The sequence below is a fragment of the Dufourea novaeangliae genome, unplaced genomic scaffold (genome assembly GCF_001272555.1).
Source record: "Dufourea novaeangliae isolate 0120121106 unplaced genomic scaffold, ASM127255v1 scaffold12, whole genome shotgun sequence".
NCBI lineage: Eukaryota > Metazoa > Arthropoda > Insecta > Hymenoptera > Halictidae > Dufourea > Dufourea novaeangliae.
In genome coordinates, this window is record NW_015373886.1 from 2,781,048 (window position 1) to 2,802,968 (window position 21,921).

General features: G+C 33.4%; 1 protein-coding gene across 1 annotated transcript in view; it reads right to left on the bottom strand.

Annotated features, from left to right (window-relative positions):
• Positions 1–21,921, bottom strand: part of LOC107194348 — a 112,179-nt gene that overhangs the window by 36,725 nt on the left and 53,533 nt on the right. Inside the window, exons 2-3 of the mRNA XM_015583965.1 lie at positions 13,745–13,917; positions 5,409–5,573 (exon numbers count right to left, since the gene is read on the bottom strand). Coding sequence (XP_015439451.1) covers positions 5,409–5,573; positions 13,745–13,917 — 338 coding nt within the window. The remainder of the gene's footprint in view (positions 1–5,408; positions 5,574–13,744; positions 13,918–21,921) is intronic.

Genomic DNA, 21,921 nt, shown 5'->3' on the forward strand with positions numbered 1-21,921 from the left:
ACGTTCGCTACCATGCGTCAGATATCTACGACCCTTAACTCCCAGACACCACACTGGTGCGAATTTGCATCAGCGAAACATTGTTTAGTCTGTAACATTCTATCTTAACGGTTTCAAATTTTACTGGTCAACAAATTATTTCTCAGTTTATTAATTATTACCACTGAATTTATGAGGGACTTTTACCCTAAATAAGAATTTTGTTGCTATAACAGCAGTTCAAAATGAAAAATCAGAAATTTTTTGCAAACAGGGCTACCATAGAAATATCCACTACACATGCAAAAGGTTTCGTCTCGATTAGTCCATCCGTTGTAGAATAATCGCTGGGCATACATAAGAAAAACATACTTACATACACATCGAATTGTGTAATCTCCTATTTTTCGAAGTGGGTTAAAAAATATATTACGAGTTCAATTTGCTTTCATTCTCTTCAAGTTTTTTATCATAAAAAATGTAATATCCCAATTCCCATTAGTGTCGTGTTTATTTACGTTGAGGTGGGGGTGTGATGTCTGTGGGTTATTAATGAAAATTTGAAACTTGGGCTATGGTAAACGACTTTTTCCTTAAAAGTCGAGAATCAATTTCAATTAAATTCGGCCATTTCCTGCAGGTGCATTGAGAGATGGACATTTCAGTGAAATTCATAAATAAATTTTATAAAGATGCATATAAGTTTCTGCTAAAAAAAATTCTCTTTAACAATGACAAGATTCGGCGGAAAGATGACAGCTAAAGGTGTCTTTGATCAGTCATCTTCAAATTCAGTATAACGATCATGTAATGAATATAACCCGAATGTTATGATTATTCAATCTTACTTTGCCTAATAAAATTAGTATAACGCTCAATATCATCTCAAGTGCTGGTAAGAAAACGATTACGTGCAACAACCTAATACTAACCTTTGGAATGAAACAATACGGGCTGGAAATTCGTACAGTAATTGTGACTTGATTGTAAGAATATTAACAATTAAACAGTTATCTATTTAAAATTTCTTAATAAAGAGAACTTACAAGGGAAGGCACGGAAGTGTCGCTCTCCGATTTTTATGAAACTTCCTCTGTCTGTTAAGCAGTCAAAAATAGGAGATATGTATTTTTTTTATCGGCTGAGACGCGATTTTAAGGGGCGAAACCACCCCTCGATGTTTCGACGCGAATGTACTATCTCGAAAACCAGAGGAGATACATGAAAATTTCTAATGGACGAGGTTTGCGGTTCTTATGTAGAATAATATGGTGCTAACAAATTGTCCAAAATATAATTTGTTTATAACAAAAAAATTTCGGAACGAAACTTCGAGAGGTGGTTTCACCCCTTAAAGTCGCATCTTAGCCGATAAAAAAAATACGTATCAATTATTTTTGACTGCTTAACAGACATACGAAGTTTGATCAAAATCGGAGGGGGACACTTCTGTGCCTTCCCTTATTAGTACTATGAGTAATTGTAGATTTTAATGGAATTAATAATTGGAATGAAATTTTTAAATTATTATAAAAGTTTTAAAGTATGTTGAAAAGAAGCTATAAATGGCTTCATACGAACGAACTGGACGATGAGTAATTCTAGTAATTATTCTGCTCTTTCAATGTAACTTAAAACTGAGTTATATAATATCTCATACATAAATCTTCAGGAAGCATTTCCCTTTTAACTGAATTATTAAGCCGCGATGTATGCATGACAGTATGTGTTTCATTATTCCACCACATACTCTCCTCACTATACTCGTGCATTAGCTCCAAAAGCAATTTGCTTAATTGAAAAGACATCTGGAAAAAGAGGTATGATATTACGAACGATGGTATATTATACAGACTATTTTAATTCAGCGAACGCTCTCACAATTATCAAATCTTCATCGGATTATGCAAACGGAACAGTCCTATGTCAAATGCACTCGTCCCTCCATCCGGCTGAATGGATAATGTGAAGCGTGGATTTGACTTTGGTACAGGATAGTCGAAAAATTTCTATAACACGAGGACGCTGCATTTTATAGCTAGGAAATTGCATTATTATTCTCCTGAACGAGAGGCCCCGTTGTTCTCCCGTTTGTGTGGATCACGCGCATGCAATTCGATTCAACTCCGTTGCAGCTGGCTTCTTCAACCGGGCTCGTGATTCAAGATAACTGCACGACTGTTTGGTGTTCTTGGCTGTTACACAGATATTAATTTTCAGCCCACAAAAAGATTCGACCTCCGAATTAATTACTGACGTAATTTAAAATCGTTTCGGTAACGTGATATGTTCTGCAGCTTAGTAAAAAATATAATTTGCAGAAAGTATAAGAAAATTTTATGGAAATACATATTGTATGTGAATACAATTGTACCCCATGGAAGACAAACGGTTTTAATGGTAATACAGGTAGAGTAACATGGGTTCCTTTTGACCCTTATACATCACTTCTCCAAAATGCATTTCTAGACGGATTCGTTTCTCAATTGGCTGCCTTCCTACTCGAATTAATACAAACAACTACTAACTTAAATTAGTGACCAGAAGCTGTTGATGCGTACGCAGTTATTGAAAACTCTGGTCATAATGGACTCAGTCATAACTGGATCATACTTATATAACATTTAGTGATGAAATTGAAATTTGTTATCATGCATTGATGATAGGCGCTTTTTGTGTATAACTTACTATAATTGCAGATTGAAGTATGAATAATTATTGCAATTTTAAATAAATTAAGTAAGAATATTCCTACTTCAGTAAGCTATGAATATTACTATTTAGACATGAAGTCGACTTTTCTGCAATTAAGAACTCTTCTTTTGGATTGATTACTTTAAAGCGCGAATTTTTGTCTGTGATCGTTACAACGGCAATAAGCCACACATATTTCATTTTAAAATATTTTTCATACTTTTCCAAAAGATAAGAAATGTACAATATTAAGTACAAACATTCTTTAGAAATTACAAAAAGCAATTCAAAAATGTAATGTACCATAGAAGACAATCTCTTTCATAAAATTAGGTTGCTATTTAAAATTTAGAATCTATTGAATCTATCTATTGTAATTTCGAATACTACATTTTGTAAGTCTTTACAGATGAAACGAAGCACAGATAGTAAAGGTGTGGTGTGAAGTATGCAATACATGTGCTACCACTTTTATGCAGTCAGAACAGGTGTCCTAATACTTATGGAAGGAAGTGTACATTGATCATTTTATGCTATCTAATATAAATAACAGTCAGCTCAAGTAACTTATTACAAATTGACAAATTATAGGTAAAAATAATGTTCTTGCTCAGGGAGACTACAAACAGAGCTTAGGGCCCAGTCATCAATAAAGGGTATCGTGACAGTAGACGGGTAATACTGAACCCATAGTGTGGTTGCACAAAACATCCCGTACAAAATTTTTTCCTTTACACCAGATTCCAAATTGTTGGAAATGCTGAAGACGGTCCCAGGTCAAAGGACCCTATGTGAACTGAGTTCGTAATAGCACTTGCGCCTATGACCATTCTAATCATCTTATAAAATTAAACCCCAAGAAGCGGTATCATTAACTGAAACTTAACTAGACCACAAACTAGACATGGATAATGCTGTAAGTGGTATTCTAGCTTAAGATACAGTGCAACAAATAAAAGAAAGCATATTTCTCAATGAGACGAACGGGACCTAGATCAGAGTGAAGGCGTTTCCGACATCCCCGAACGAGCTTAAGGCCTAACCGTCTCAAGTTTCTATAAAGAGGGGCGACTACGAAGTGTGTCCTTGCGATTACCATACAAATATTAGGTTGTTGCAAAATCAATTTTCTTTTTCAATTCGTTTCATTTCATTCATCTAACAATCATTCATCATGAGAGCTCGTAACTTATTGGCAAGAGTGCGATCCTCCGATTGCTTTGGTTTTCGGATATGTTTTAGAGGACCGAAAAATAAGAGTTACGTATTTATTTATAGCGGCCCGTTTTCATATTTAGGGGGTGAAACCACCCCTCAAAGTTTCGACCCGGAAGTACTATCTCGAAAATCAGAGGAGATACATGAAAACTTTCAATTGGTGGCTTTCATAATTTTTTATGTTCAATAAACTGGTGTTAACAAATTGTCAAAAATACAATTTGTTTATAACAAAAAAATTTGTTATAACTTTATTTTACAACTTATTGAAATTTGCGTAATGACATAAAATGACGAGCACTTAATTCCAAATCCATTGGTACATTTATTTTTGAAAGTCTGCGAAACATGTTTTTCAGAAAAATAACGTCGCCAGAGTTATTCTTGTGCCGCTGCATACGTTCGTTGAAAAACAACAAATATGAATGACACAAGACATCACGTTTGCAAATAAAAGTTGCTTTTGCAAACAAAAAGATTCATAAAAATTATATCAAATTTTTTGAGAAATCGAAATTGACTTTTATAAATTGACCATTATTTAATTTTTATTAATATATTCTCCGAAAACCGAGGCAATCGGAACCTTAAAGAGCGGGCGTGCGCACAGGATATAAATAATAAAAAACTGCGAGACTAAGGAGGCAATTTCAAAAATAAATATACCAATGGATTTGGAATTAAGTGCTCGTCATTTTATGTCATTACGCAAATTTCAATAAGTTGTAAAATAAAGATATAACAAATTCTCTTGTTATAAACAAATTGTATTTTTGACAATTTGTTAACACCAGTTTATTGTACATAAAAAACCATGGAAGCCACCAATTGATAGTTTTCATGTATCTCCTCTGGTTTTCGAGATAGTACTTCCGGGTCGAAACTTTGAGGGGTGGTTTCACCCCCTAAATATGAAAACGGGCCGCTATAAAAAAATACCTATCTCTTATTTTTCGGTTCTCTAAAACATATCCGAAAACCAAAGCAATCGGAGGCGGATACCTAACATACACTCCTTGTCAGATGGATCTTGTTTTCCATTAAAAACCTTCTTCTCAAGATCAGTTACAATCGTTTAAACTCTGCAGTTCAAAATCTACATTCACTAAGCAATAATCAAATATCTAGGAGTTCGTTATTACGTCGTACAGCAATTATATTTCATTACAACTATACCGTCAACTATACCACCGTCTGAAAGTGAAAAACAGCTTCAACAAATAACAGACTAAGAGGACAAATAACTCATTTCATTGTCCCTTGTTCAACTTGATACCGATCAAATTTACGCTGAAGGGTGTAGCTGCTGGTGCAGTTACGTTTCCGAGCAACAAAATGTGCAAGACATTTGTTCGCACAAAAAAAAAAGGACACCGAGGAAAATATATGTTGCTCGTTCCTTCCGTCCCGGCGGTGGTCATTTTTATGTCGAGGACGGGGAAGCTAGTCGTTCCTCGTGGCCAGTTCACGCGACGAGAAAGGAAGGGAAACAATTTTTACTGGATTTCGAGACTTACGTCCAGAAGATTCATCAAGGACGCTCGTCTTCGGGGATCGGGTTCCGTCATGGCAGCTAAAACGGACTGCAGCGCGGACGAGGGTGAAACGGAAACCGTTCCCGTCAGCGCCGCGACTCTCGGGGTCGTGTCCAATAATGCTCTTCCCAACGAGTACATCCACATCTGAAAGCAGAGAATTTTCACATGAGGCTTATGATACGCTGATGCTTGGAACAGAGACGGATAAAATATACTTGGAGGAAAATTTAATGCATACGGCGTATCTCGCGACAAGCACTACTTGAAGTGGCGCCTACACGTCTGACTTTATGGAAAAACGATAACAGATGAAATTTATTTTTTATAAATTGTAGAATCTGTTGGAATGGAAGACATATTGTTATTGTTTCGTTTTGAATGTGATCTGAGGGAACATTTAATTTTTTTTAATGAAAACTTGTTCGACAGATGAAACACTAAAGAATCGATTAATTTTACCATTCTGGTAGAAATATGTGTAGACAACCGTTTATAAGTATTAGGACACTTGGCCTGTAGGAAGAAAATGTGATGTTTCGTAAAAATTATACAATTGGGCAACTTTTGCTACTTTTTATTAGTATAAATGGTCTCAACCGAGCTTTAATGTTTTCTAAACTATATTTATTTCAAACTTTTAACAATTTCAGAATAGATTGTTACTAGGCTGCAGGTTTTATGTATTTATAGCCGACAGAGCTGTGTGAAATAAAATAAAAACCAAGTCTTTCATCAGATGCAACGAGTTTCCTATTTTATTCTTAACACCCCAAAAATGCTTAAGAGTTAATACTAATAATTACCCTGAAGGATGACGGTTTGCATAAACATCCGCAGTCTACTCACTACATTTGCTTCATACTCGATAAGTATCTTAACCGTTTCGATGTTTACGTCGAGTATATTCGTCATATAATAAAAAATTTGCATTTGCTATTTAAAGTAAAATGTTGGTAAAACAAAAAAACATATTCCTAATTTTAACACATTTCACAATATTTTAGAACAAAAAAGTAAATATACAAACAAAAAAGATCACTTGAAAAGAAAGAAATATACAGTAGTATATGTACGAGGGCTATTTGATAAGGCAGTAACTTATTTGACAATAGATGGCCACCAAGTCCAAAGAGTAATTTTGTCATTGTATTAGAATTTATTTCAATTTTACAGCAAATGCAATTACTCTGCTTTTGTCGAATGTACTCGTCATAGCTTAAAAATAATTAAACACACATGTGTAAGTTTTCAAAATGGAGTAAAATACTGAAAGGGTTAACACTTCAAGAAAAAAATAATTACGTGCCAGGAAAGAAACTGCAACAGTTTTAATAAGAAATCCAATTACTTAATCATAATAGAACAGTGAATTATGCGCCTCTCGGTACTATCAGGAAGTAATTAAAAAAACAAGGCACACGCAAAGAAATATATTGTATCCTGCACGCAACATCATTTTCAAATTCTATTCATTAAAATAAGTACTATGATTTGTGCGAAGTAACAATCCGGCTGCAAAGGTGCATTTTTTCTCTCCAAAACAGCGGAACCTTTAGACTCTAGACGATCCAATCTTCCGTAACATGCAGGTAATCAGCGAGCATCGAGTATCAGCGTTGGGTATTCAGGATAGATTGCCATAAAAATGGTGTCGCTAGGTATACACCGAAGTGAATGGAACAGGTGCCGAGGAGAACGGGACAATGTAACGCGATCATGCTGCGGGTGTAGTGTGTGCACGGACTGTTCCTCTTTTTTTTTATCACGTTTAAATAGCTTTCAGGCACGTGTAATAGGTGTTGCCATTTCCCGTGAAGTTTATTTCGAACGATGAAGCGAAATTAGCCTCCTCACGTGCTTTCATTACTTATTCCATAGAAAAGTTGCATTCACTGGGACACGATTAAAGCTACACAATGAATTCCAAAACAACCCAAACCATTAATCAACGTTTTTCTTCCGGTTTAACTTCTATAACGCTCCATTAATCTTTTTGATTCTTCCTGTGAATATTATTTATACATTTACAATGATCTTTAATCATTTTTAACAGTGTCATATAACCAAGTTTTTGTGTAAACAGATTTGTAAGATTACAGATTAACTGTTAGTTTATAGTTTTACAAAACTCTTTGTAAAAAAAACATAGTTATCTTACAATGTTAAAAATGATTAAAATCATTATGAACTGTTACAGTGGTCTTATGCTGATTTGGAATTCGTAGCTTCAATTCTCTTTCACATCGGAATAATTGCAGTACAGACGTTTATTTTCGTCGATAATTTTAGACAAATCTGGATCGAAGAAAAATTTATTGTATTTCGTCTACTGAATTCTTCTAATAAAAAAGAAGAAAGTAGATGTTTATATTCCTGCTCATAAGTATTAGGACACTTATCGAATATGCGGTAAATGCTACAAGGCATTACGAAATTGCAGAAAATCTGAAATAAATATTCTTTAGTGGGTATTAAAACTGGATGGACAATGCTTATGCTACTGTGAATTAATAAAAGTGGCCTCCAATATATCATTTTTACGAAACATCACATTGTCTTCATAAAGACCAGATGCCCTAATACTTATGAGCCGTAGTGTGAGTCTGCTTTGCATAGAGAATTAAAACGATAAATTCGCTAGACCAATCATCATCACGAATGAGTGCTGTCTATAGTAAACGTTCAATTTCCAAATACTTCGATTCCAAGGATCTGACCTAAATTAAAAAAATGTTAACTTATAAACGCGTTGATTAACATGCTATAATTTATAAAATTCCTTATGAGAAGTTTCATCATCTTCTTTAAGTAGAAGATAATTAGAGCACCACTGATGGAATTTCAGATGTTTCATTCATTTTTCGAGAAGACCAAAATAATTACACCAGGATAAGCGCATTAAGTCTCAAGGAGAAAATTACTTTACTCTTGCGGAACGTTTTAGAATTTTCAAATTAACAGTTCATGGTAGGAGGTGTCTGTCGACGATACAAAAAAGGAAGTAAGATCTGAAACGCGATTCATTAATTTCTACGGCAACACTTTCACATGGAACAATCACTAATCATCCGAATCGCACGCGAAAAGATAGAAAGATTCGGAACCGCGACGGGAGAACGTATCAACGCTCGAAGTTTATTTATTGCCTGGGTCGTGTTTTCTCTCTTTAATCTGTTGGAGATAAATACCGACACGCTGGAAATACGGACGTTTGTCCGACTGGAAAAGGGGAAGAAGAGCAGTGAAGTGAACAAGAGAAAGAAAATATCGCGATGCAGCATAGCAATAAATTCATAAAATCAGCAAATACAATTATCACATTACTGATATTAATAGAAACTATGGATATTTATTTATATTGGGTGGTTTGAAAACATCGCAATGTTTTTAAAAGCCAAGTTACAATCTGTATTTTTCAATTAATAGTATATTGTTATTTACTACTCTGTTTACAATTTCTTCCTATTTTGCAAGAAATTTTATCGTACCAGTTATATAGAACTTCGATTGTTTCTGCTGAAAGAAACTTCAACCTACTTCGTGATGGATTTCGCTTTCTAAGTGGTTTCTTTAATACAGAATAATCTGACGATGTAAGGGAACAATCTTTTTAGACAAAATATAATTAATTAGGTAGATACTATATAGTTTTCTACTTCAAGTAATATAATTTCTTTTTACCACTTTCATAGATCATAATAAAAATGAACTTTGTACTCTTTTAGACGTTACGTTAGTATTTTTCATAGAGAATAGAAAAACAGGACGAGTAGTTTGTAGAGCAAATACATTCAACTCACACCTGCAAAATTGTATGTGTTTGTCGGATCAAACGAGTTTTTCTTCGTTCAGTAAAAAGGTAACGAAGACAGTGTGCTCGAACCCCCACGAACTTTCCAAACGATTCAATAGTTCAATGATCATGAAGATACTCTATTGAAGATGAATTTTTTACCTTTACTTAATTCTTAGTACTCACATAACTAACTCACTTTGTTCACAAAAGACAATCATACATATTTGACCAAGTTACATACAAGACTGCGATTTTTATTTCAATATTACGAGAAATGTATCACGAAAGGATAATAAAAGTAGACGAGGACTACGTGGTAAATGTGTAATAGTTAGCTAGCAATTACAATCTAATTTCTATTTACAACTCACCTAAAAATTAGCATTCATTTCCAATCAGAGCGAGGGTATTTAGGATTTTCACAAATTAAATTCAACATAATGAGAACATGAATAGAAAACGATTTTTCATCGAAACATTGAAATGTGCTCGCTTCATATTTATAAAGCACCTAGAAATTTTGAATTATTTACAGCTAACAAGCAAATATCTCAACAAAAAAATTTATAATTGATTCGAAGGAAATGATGATTCGTAGGTCGCTTATAAATATGAAAAAAAGTACATTTTCGATGAAAGGAAGCATACAAAGAAGGAAATGAAAGTGTATTCATGATGAAATTCAATACGTGTACGTCGTATACATACGAGCCCTTGAAAGTATTAATGGCGTGAGTTAGTAAATATACTTTTGAGGTACAGAGTCCTCGCGATTATTGATTTTTTGTTGATATGCGATTATTGTCCAGGCGTTATCCCCACCACCAGGGGAAGGGGGGAGACTATAATGAAAATTTAATAAATAAATATCGAAGATTTATGTTAGTTATATACATGTTGAAAATTTCATCTGAATCGGTTAACGTTGCTACGAGATACAAACGATTAAAAATGTTGAAAATCGCAGTTTTTCCCGACTTTTCACTTACAACTGTAGCAAATCTAACAATTCTGTATCAACCGGTTTCAATAAAAGTTTCAGTACGTATATAACTAACATAAATCTTCGATATGTATTTATTCAATTTTTATTATAGCCTCAGATTAAAAAATTATAAAAAATGACCTTTACTATTTTCTTTGCGATTCCGACCAATTACAACTTTTTCAATTTTTTTGCACATCAGTTAGTAAACCAATGTCCCTAACTGCACAAAAGAACTCAAGTCATTTGGACCAATTTTAAAAATGTTGTTCCGTTTTAAAGGGTATATGAATACTTTTGTCCGGTACTGTAAGTGCCGCATTATACGAGTTTCGTGTTATACGTGACCTAGAGTGCAAAATGTTAAAGCTGAATAAAAAAAATGTTTCTAATACAACAAAATAATTTGCCTTGTATATATCATTTTAATACAATAAAAACGTAAAGTTTTGAGTATTAATTTTTAGTTCGCTTTATAGGAGTGCCGCATTATACGGGGTCCTACTGATTGTCAGTGTATCTAGGAAATCAATTATTTTGATATACATAGATCACTATCAACTCATCTCGAGATGATATCCTCCACACCTCCTTATTGAGATACCAGTGAAGATATGCAGTAATTATTCAGAACATATGTACATTCAAGTCGAATCTATCTGCCCATGATATTAACTAAAATTTATTACCAATCAACTTACACCATTAACACATTCACCGGCCATAACGTACAATAAATATCAGTTATCTATCAGGTGTAACAGTGAGTAACTCACCATAGTTCCAATTTGCCGTTAACATATTTTAGATTCAGAATATCTTACCAATTTTTTATTTGGTCAAAATGACTAAATTATTCATGAACTAAGTATTTCAATTATTTTGAAAGGAGTACAAAGTTTCTCAAAAAATAGTAGACTAACTATTTTTTTGTTCATTCCAACAAAATTCGGTTCAGATACACGTTCAATCGTATAATTCCTTTCGTTTCATGTTTATCGCGTGTTAATATTTAACTCGATTCAAGCTTGACGCTGGAAACCTCGAATCGCCTATTTTCACCAATCGAGTTCGACAATCGGGAATAAATGTTCCAACGAGCGTGAACGGGTACAGGATTACAGCCGCTCGAGGATCGCTAATGCGGGACGAAAAAACCAGGCTCGCTAATTTCCCGATAAACAATTTGTTTGCCAATTTGCTCGTCACCGTTCGCGACGGTCGGAACGGCACCACGTGCCATGCCATTTTGCTCTAAATTGTCGCATTGTAGAAAACGTCGTTACACAGAGACCGCAATTAATTATCGGGTCGTGAATGTATTACAGGCTAGGGTCCGCGTTAATTCCGTGAAACGAAACGGCATTCAGTGAAAAATCTCTGCGCTCTCGGGAGTACGTAAAAAAACACAGTGTATTTAATTAAGCGACCTTTCGCTCTCGCCGAGCACTCTTGTGTGTAAATAAACATATACACACGAAAAGGAGGCTTAATTATGAAAATTTGAAAATTTCGTTCGACTGGTGTATGCGTCACGTTGTTAGCTACGATATTCGTGTTTTCTTGTGAATATTAATATTACTTTAATACTTAATAGTACTAAGTAATATTAAGAAAAATAGGTTAGTAAGATAGTGACAGAAAGGAGAATGAGTGAGATGAACGAATGCGTGGAGCTTAGGGCCAAGATAGTTTTGCTAAGAATTAGGAAATTGTAAACGAAGTCAATTTCTTAACAGTGAGGATGAAAATAAAAATTACTACTGTTACTATTATTATTAGTATTATATTGTACATATTGATGGTTAGGATTCGAGTTGTAAAAGCATTTACACATCGCAATTTCGTCACGTATCAAGAGCAATTTCGTACTCTTCAATTGTTATTTAATAATTTTTGTTTTTACAATAAGGCATTTTTTACATCAATGTATTCTAAGAAAATATGTTTAATGGTTACATTAGCTGCTACAATTATTAAATAGATTATTAGAGACATCTGTTTAAATTAGATTTGTATCCATGTACGATTTAATTGGTTTATATTTTATGGAAAGTCAAAACATTCTTTAAAAGAAACGTGGAATAAGCATAAAAAGTTTAGCACGTCTAATTTAATATTTTACAAACATTTTCTCTGGTGTGACATTCAATAAATTTTACGTTCCTTGTTATAATAGGAATAGTAATCCATAAATTTAACAGTAAACCTACCACGATCGCTTTTGCCGTTCTAATTCCTACCTCTATGAAGGGTTCGGTAGATTTAATGTTAATTACTTGGTAGTTAACCGTCAATGAAATAATTAGTAGAACAAACTCAGTAGAAAATTCTTACCGTGTCATTACTAATACAACAAATACAAGATATCAAAAATCTCTGATTTACTCCTAAATAACCAAATATAATTATCATATGTAAAAATTCCTAAATGACACGTAAAGATTGCAACTTTGAGAATGTCACAATTAACGAAAAAAGTTATAAGGTAACGTTAGATGGCTGTTAACACTTTGAGTGTCACGTCACGTACACCTGCGTTAGGTTTATGTTAACATTATACACTTGCAAAATGAAATTGGGTTGCTGTTTTTCACAGAACCATACTCATTTTAGTTCGCTAATTGACGTACCTTTTCGTCTCTGCAAACAAGTACATGTTTAACCCTTAAAAGCTACCATGAGTGAAATTTCACCCCATATGAATTTTGTTTTAAATACTATTAAAAAGACGTAACAATTGGTAAGACTAATTTTGTAAGTATTTATTCAAAACATCAACAGTGACAATATTATTATAAAACAAATCAGTTTCCTCTCATATTTTGCAATAAACATAATAAACGAAATTAGTTTGGGATTACTTTTATGGTCGCTTTCAAGGGTTAAAGTATTGTGCACCAAAAAATTGTGTAGTAAGCCAGATTATATCTGAATCTCAAGTTTACACTATAAAACACAACTAAAGGGTAGAGGTTAAACAATGTTTTTGAGAGAAAATAATATATAGAAATGAAAATTGAAATTCAATGTACAGATTCGATTTTTTTACATGCGAATATAGAATTGTCGATGTTTACTGACTTTGAGAGTACAATTTGTAGAATAGAAGATACTGTAAACTGAAACGGTTAACCGACTGTGCGAGCAATATATTTCCACAAATAAATATCTGTTAATAAACAAAAAAAAAAGAATTCAGTTTATTTGTTGCGTTCGGCAAAATTCGACAGAAATTGCAGGAATTTTATCGAAATATTTTACAAATAAAAGAAACAAAATGTAAAACGACTGTTTCCATTTTCTACCGATTTGAAGTAGCGTATAAATAAAATTTATGGGCCCAAAAATCTATATTTGAATACCACTAAATGAATATTCATTTTCACTTGACTTAATCGGATAAACAAATTTCATTTAAACGCTTTCGTTTAAATGAAATTCAATGAAATTAAACGATTTGCCATGACAGGCTACCGCCTTTCCTGAATGAATAATTAACTTTCTCGTAAGTGTAAAACTGGTGTCACGTACCTTTTCCGAATCGGTGTCCGAATATACACGACCCGGTCGATATTCAGGCGGCAGATACGCTCGAGCAGTCTCGGGTGGTGCAAGTCGCAGTAAAACTCTACCGCGTGGTGTCAATTCTAACGTGTGAAGAGTCACCACCGGGCCAGCTCTCGAACCACCAACTACGCCGCCATCTGAAACAAATTTAAAAAATACTTCAGATATTAACAGACAACATTCATTATTAAATACATAAATCGCAACGTTCCTACAAAAGCAACACGACACAGTAACATTAGATTTTTCAAAAAATACAAACAATTGTCACAATAACAGTTTTACTTCGTAACAGTAAGAGTGATATACAGTAAATGGAAACCGCGTAAATGGAACCATGAAAAGCCGTTTAAAATAAGGATCCATTCCACATTCTCAAATATGTATTTAGCTCTTACTGGGGTAGAAAAGTTTTAATTAGAGGCTTTTTAAAAACTTACAAGCAACGAAAAACACACTTTTTGATGCAACTATAATTTATTTACATGGTTTAATGTTATCTCTGGGCTCTGGTAATTCAAGCGCGTTGAAGTGAATCCGCGTACATGGAGGGATTGCTGTAATTGCTCTTTGAAAACCGACTTATGAAGCAAAATGATTACACTTTTGATGATTGGTCGAACAATGTTCTCCCAACTTTTCTATAGTGATCACTCGAAAAACACGTTTTCAAGTTTTACTGGTGAACTGTGCAAAAATACAATATTTTTATTTCCTTAATAATAATAAAATTGGTATGGGATTTGAACGTTAAATTGGACAGTAGCGGATTAAACTCGTTCAATGTAATGAACGGGGACAGTAAGCTCGGCAGTGAGCAACCGCAGGGAATTCGATTTAAAGAGCCTTTATTCAGTTATTCAGTGTCGATTTTATTTTCCAACTAGTAACACTGGAATCAGGAAGCTTGTCAAAATGACAAATTTTAGATTCCTCGTTTGACGATCACTGAAGCTATAAAGGTGTTTGTGTCGAAATTTATGTTCAACATTAACTTCGTATAGAATTTTGTTATGATGTATTATTAATTATATTACAATGTAATATTACCATATTATACAACTAAAATTTGTACTTATTCAACGGTGGTAGTTCCAGCGTTAAAGTGAGATTCTAATAAATTGTCGATGAAATTAATTGTATCTGATTTCGTTAATGATTTTAATTGTTTCTGATTCGTAGGTACTTAAATACAATAGAAACATTCTGTATTTACTGAATATTTTGTTCATTTGTCCACAATTTTCATCCATTATTTTCAGTTTCAAATATTCAGGATGTTACTGAACACTATTATAATATCCACAGTTGCAGATGCTATATTTGAACACTATACCAAGATTTATTTCAGTAACTAATAACTTTTCCAATTGACTTCACCATTATAAAAATAAAGAACGTTGCATATTTCTGTAGTAAGGTCAATCTTCGTATTTCTAATCACGTCCCGATTTCTGCCCAGTACGTATATATTTTATTTAATGTAAAAAGTTAAATAATAAATTAGTTATACCAAAAATTATTTAAATTAGTTCAGTACTTCCGTACAAAATGTTACAGCCTGCTATTCAATAGATGGCAGAATTTTCATAGAAATAAATTTAACAAGTGTCCAACATAAAGGAACGTGATTTAAGCGGTTCCGTTGCAATCGTGAGTTGCACGTGGACGCTGCGTTTTCACTAAAAAAACTTACGGGATCTTTAATATTGTTCGTCAAAGTTTGGGTTTAGCATTTCCATTTTCGCTGAGCTGAAATAGGAACACGCTTGTGAGCAGAAATACGAGCATTTTCATTTTCGCTGAGCAGAAATACGGACATTTTAAATGAACTATTATTAAGTTACAATGTTTTTAAAAATACTTATATTTAAATTTAATTATAAAGGAAGGTTTAAATTTTATATCTAGTAAGTTCTTTTATCGATTGTTGCATAAATAAATAACAAAAATCAATTTCTGCGATAACAGAACTCTTACATCATTAGAAATAGGGACACTGACCTTAGTTAATATTACGATAAAACTGTTCGACTATAAATTCAGTATATAAATTGTACAGTGCGTAACGTTAAAACAACAGTTTCCATGTTATTCAAATTCCATCGTCAGCGTCTCCAAATGATTATTCGTAGCACAGATATGTTTGATGGTTCTCCATTAGCGTTTGTTTCGGTTCACGCGTCTTTGCATTTTTACGATGTCATTAACGTGTATCTTCGTGTCTGAATGAATTTCCCTCGTATCAACGTTTTTTTTTCCTCCGGCTCTTCAGCCGCAGTTCCCGACGCCCGTTGCAATTTCCCGTCAGGTGTTGCACGCTGAATCCGCACATCCGGCAATTCGACGCAGACGCGAAATTCGAGATGTTTATAATTAATTCTTCGAAGTGTGCGCTCGACTGACATGCCCCGAAGGCAGCCTGATGGTCACAGATGCACGCGGTTCGATTCTCTGTCAGCCAGTAAAAAGGGATTCCCTCGTAAATTGTCAGGTTTATTTACCACGACATTGGACTACTGACTTCTGAAATTATTTGTTACACTATCCACTTTATTATTCCAACGACACTACGAATGCAAAATCATAGGGAAATTTAAATAAAAAGTTATAGAAGATCGTTGGTTACGGGTATTTTGTAAATGTTAGAAAGTAATTGGAATAACAGACTGTTAAAATATCAATAATTAATCAATTTTAACCCGTGATAGTCATACTTCATTCCAGCACCCACTGCAGGTACACTGTTGAGAATCGGGATTTTCAAATTTTTATGTCTTATAACTTTTAGAAATAAATAGTAGGGTTTAAATGAAACTTATGTTTTAGGTAGAAAATTTCGGTGATACCCACATTACGTGGAAAATTTTATGTTTTTTAAAACCGTTAATTAAAGAATGTGAGATTTTAAGAATATTAAACATTTGAAATTCTTGCTGATGCGAATGCGAACTACAGTGATCCCTCGATGAATTCGACGCGAACAACTGCGTTATTCCCACCACGTAGGAGTTCTACCTCTGGAACCAATCAAAACAAAGTAAACAGAAACTAAGCAGAGGCTCGGCTTAGTGCAAAAAAAAATGTATGAGTGGCTGAAGACCTTTCCGCCTTGCCACGAATGCACCGAATCGGACGCAACTTCGTCACACTCATCGAGACATTACTGTAATGTGCCTACTACGGGCTAGATTGTGACACATAATTGTACCGTTTTAACTCTTGTCTCATGAGTCAATAGAGTACCTTTGACGTGAACAATCGGCCATTTACATATCGTTAATGTAATAGAATGGAGTAATATTTGATTTTGAAAGACCAAATGTACCAAGTGAAAAATTCTCGTTTTTCGTTTCATTCCGTGAAATATTTTCTAATAAGTAGATCCACTAAGCAGAAAAATATAAATTCAAGCCCAGTACGTCAAGGGAGATGGCACTAGGTTTCACTTCATTTAATAGAATAAAACGCTACGTGATGTATCAAACGGTTTTTCTTATATTCTTGGAAAATTACATGTTTTCGATTTGTGACACGTTTCTTGCGGCATAGCGATATGTGTATAATTATTTCAAGAAATAATTATCAAGAAGAAGCTCATCCTTATTGTTTTTAGTGGTAATATTCGAATAAATATTTGTCTATCTCTATTTGAGATCAACCAATTAAAACCTTTTTTGAAGCTACAATAGTACACTATAAAATACCCGTTTACATTATACGTGAAAAAATGTATAATAAATAATATTTCATAAATTACAGGGTGTTTTAAAAGTGTGTAAGAAAGTTCAAGAACGTATTCCGTATCTTCAATTTGATAAAAAAGTTCTAATAAACTTGAGTTCACAGGCATTTTGTATCGCAAATACACTTGATTTAATTTATACATATGTATACATTCTTATTTTATTTATTTAAATTATATCAAGAATACTTCCAAAACAAAATGCTTGCGAATTCAAGTTTGCTAGAATATTCTTCTCAGATTCGAGGTGTGGAATATGTCTTCGGATTTTGTGACATATGATACTTTTAAAAACACCTTGTAATGTATCAATTAATTTCGATAATAATTATTATTCTGCAGGTGAATATACATATATGTGGGCTATTTTGATATTATAATGGATAGAAATGATGAAAACCTTTTAGATAGCTAACAATTGTTTCCAATAATCCTAACCGACCAACGATAATCACCACGTACATTAACCGATCGAACAGAAAGAAGGCGAGAGAATTGAATCAGTTACTCCAGAAAAGTGGATCAGAGCTGACGAAGGATGCTAAGAAAAATTAAGGAAGCGGCAAGAAACGCTTCGACTGTGCTTGTTTCAGCAATTTGATCCTCCATCGCCGGGACCATAATCCTGTTTCTTCGATTTGCAGGCTCTATTTCCGTCATCACGGATCCAATCTAACCACGTCACGCCTACCCAGCTGATTCAAATGTCAAAGTTCCGGGGATACATTTAGAGTCGCTTTGGATTGGCCTTACCGATTCGTTCCCGTGGAAACTTTCTTCCGTTACGATTTAGTAGTATTTTTTTCAGTAGCAGAATGATAATGTCTGCTTTTTTATATAGAAACGATGAAACGATTTAATGTCACTTTTTATGATAAAAACTTGTGATTTATAGTACGGATTGGTGGAATTCTTTTGCAAAATTGGCAATACTAGATTACACATAATCTGTGAGAAAAATCACAAAAGGTAGTTTGCAAGCACTCGCGTTGCAAGTTGAGGCGTTACGACGATTTGAAGATGTTTTCACATCAAACGTAATTTTTTTTTCGTCTGAACTTTTGTAAATAACTTTATTTCTATACATAAAGTTACAACCAATTATTTTAATATAGTTTCGTAGCTTATTTAACAATAGATTGCTGTAGAAAAAAGAGTTTAATCTCTAATCTATAAATGACATGAAGTTGCTTTTGTAATTTTTATAGTGTTATACCTTGGGCCTAAAAATCGTACTGTACCTTGGACTGGTTTTTCTTTCTAAACAGGTAAGCAAATTATGAAGGTGCCCCGTAATAAAAACGGAATAAAAAAGTTATAAAAACCAGAAAGCATAGAAATATTAGAGATACCGTAAAGACCGATTAAGAAGGTATTAAAGTTATTATAAGAATAGAGATTTAAATAACCCTAATATTTCGCATATTATTATAAGTAGTACCTATTGTAAAGCAGAAAATATACCTATATTCATACATAATTCACAAAAACAAGTACTAGGTCCGAGGTACATAAATGTTGTACCATTGATATAATTAGCGTCTTTTCTTTAATCATTTATAATTCTAATAAAAAATATTGGAATCATTCTAGAAAAATTAAGTTATGTGTCTTATTAATCAGTAAACTATATACAATCTATAAAGTGCGTAAATTATTTAGGATTTTTGAAAAAAAAAACAATAAAAACAAAAAACGTATCGAAGGTACAACAGGTTCCTCTACGTTCTTGATTTTATAAAATAGTTTGTTCAGCAGTACTCACAGCTTTGTCTTTTTCTGTAGGTAAATGGTTTGTTAAATTGCAGAGTTTACATTATTATGAAATTTTCGCAGTGTAATATTATTGAACACCAATGTTCCCTAGAACAAATAGAATGTACTTAAAGATTCTCGTTCTATTTACACGATTTATTACACCATAGTCTACTTTCCGAATCGAATTAATCTTTATTAACACTAGAACTACCAAGCAAGTCAAAATGTCTTGTCAATACACTCTTACAACGACGATTAAAATGTTATGGCAATACGTTGTGTCAGATCTTTTGCACCTTTTATATGAGAGTGAAGAAATTAGTATATTTCTAAATTTCTAAATTTTCAAAAGTTTTTCATGTTTATCCACCGATCGAAGCAAATATGTGTTTATCGTCGGTAGTTCTAGTGACAATGCATTTTATGCTATGTGGTGCACTCCTGGAAAATCAACAGTTTCCTGTAACCAAATATTATAACGTGTATTCTACTTTAACAAGGTAATGGTAAAGTCCCATTACGGACGTCCAAACTATAATGAGCGTGTGTTAACAGAGTAAAAGTAACAAAGAATTATAAAAGTTAATACTGCAAAACAATTTACTGTTTGACATATGTAATAATTCAAGATAGAATAATACAAAAATTTCAACAAGTCCCAGACGAACATCAAAATTACTATATAATAAATGTTGAAGAAATTTGTCTAATTCAAAGTTTAAATCACCTTGAGTTGTTTTAAACTTGACACATTATTTAAGTCACGGTTAGGACAATTACTTTCGGAAGAAAATTGTGCAAACGTGGGAATTAAGTTATGTGACTCACCCTGTATGTAAAGATTGCGATGATTTGTTAAAGTGGAAGCGACTTAATTGCACGAGGTCTTATTTCAATACATATTGTAGCAGAGATAAAAGATATCACTTTTTTTATTTATTTTGTTTTTATTATTTTTCAGCATCAACTTAAAGCTTTAATACGTCTTTAATATTATATTCCAATAGAGAATTGGACGCTGTATATATGTATTAGGGTTTTCAGTTGATGTTAAAAGACAATAGAAATATAAAGAATCAGACAAGTGGTAATTGTTTTGTCCACTACTGTAAGTTCTGTATTCTTAAAAAAATTACTTAAAAAACTGTTTATTTGTAATACATATTTTTAAGTTAAATTGAACCTATTTTATTTGAAACTCTTTATTCCCAGATATATTCAAAATATAAAATTCTGTAAGAGATTAGACATTTTTATTGGGTGGCCATAAAATACCCTCAACCTCTGGTAGCCTGTGTAACAATAAAAGGTATAGTATTACAGGAGTTAATTACACGGGCTCCGAAGGTACAGTTTGCGCGTCGATGCGAAAGACACTTGCCTGTTTTGTGAGAACAAATCGCTTTCGTGGATCAACCGTCGAGTCAGAATGGTCAGAAGTGCCATCTGTCCTTTAACATCGCAGTAAACCCACTATAATACGCCATTCATCCGTTAATTTCGCGCGTGTCACGGACATTAACAGGCTAACGATCGCTCAGACGTTTTGACACTCGGAATGTTCTTCCCTCCCCTATGACCTACTAATTCGGGTATTCATCCTTGGACCGGGTGACTACTTAGCGCCCAAACGAAATTCCAAGGAAATTGAAGCGTCTCGCAGGACGGAATGGCGCGAGGAACTAGTTTCTGTTTACAACTTAGAGTTTCTCCGATTCGCGAAACTTTATTTAGGTTCTCGATTATTGGAAAAAGGTACCGACTGGCGCAAGGACAGTATTGATTTGAGCCTGATTGTTCAAAATTTTGCTTGACTAAATTTTGTCCAATAAGAATACATAGGAACAAATTTCTATTTACAACTTACAGTTCTTCCAATTCGTGATATTTATTCATGTTCTTGATCATTGGAAAAAGTTTGCGACTTGCGCGAGTACAGTACTGATTTGAGTTTGATTGGTGAAAATGTTGCTTTTAATTGAATCTTGATCTGATTTCGTCGGAAAATGGATGACTTTATTCGACAGAATACGAAATTGAGTCGATATTTAAATGGAATCACAGAACCATATAAATTCTGGAATACATGTACAATCGGTATTGGATTTGTTCTTGTAATCGGAATTCGATTTTACATGCAAAAATAAATCGAAAATGTAAAATAAATGTTTGTCGTAGGATGCTTCGTTTTCGATAAAATTGATTTTGGAAATTCCTCTAATGCGTGTGTATTACGGAAAAAAAATATCCATAAACGGAATGTCATGAGCAGCCACACTGGCCAAGTCTTATTCAATTCCACGTGTATTTAGTAGATTTCTACACTCAATTGTTTCAATAACGAAGGATCATAGGAAAGAATTTTATTCAACATTTTTGACATATTTTAGCACGTAGAATTAAATCCTTTGGGACTGAACCACCAGTTTGGAAACACACTGCATATTTTTACGGTAGAAAGGACATGATAAAAAATTAATAAGAGTTAAATTGAACCTAACATCTCTAATTCTATTTATATGTACACTGTCACTGATAAGTATTTATGCTTCCATCGAATAAATATCTATTTCACTTTGAGAGTGCTTCATAAATGACTATGAACTTTGTTTGTTCTATGAAGGAAACTGGTTCTTTC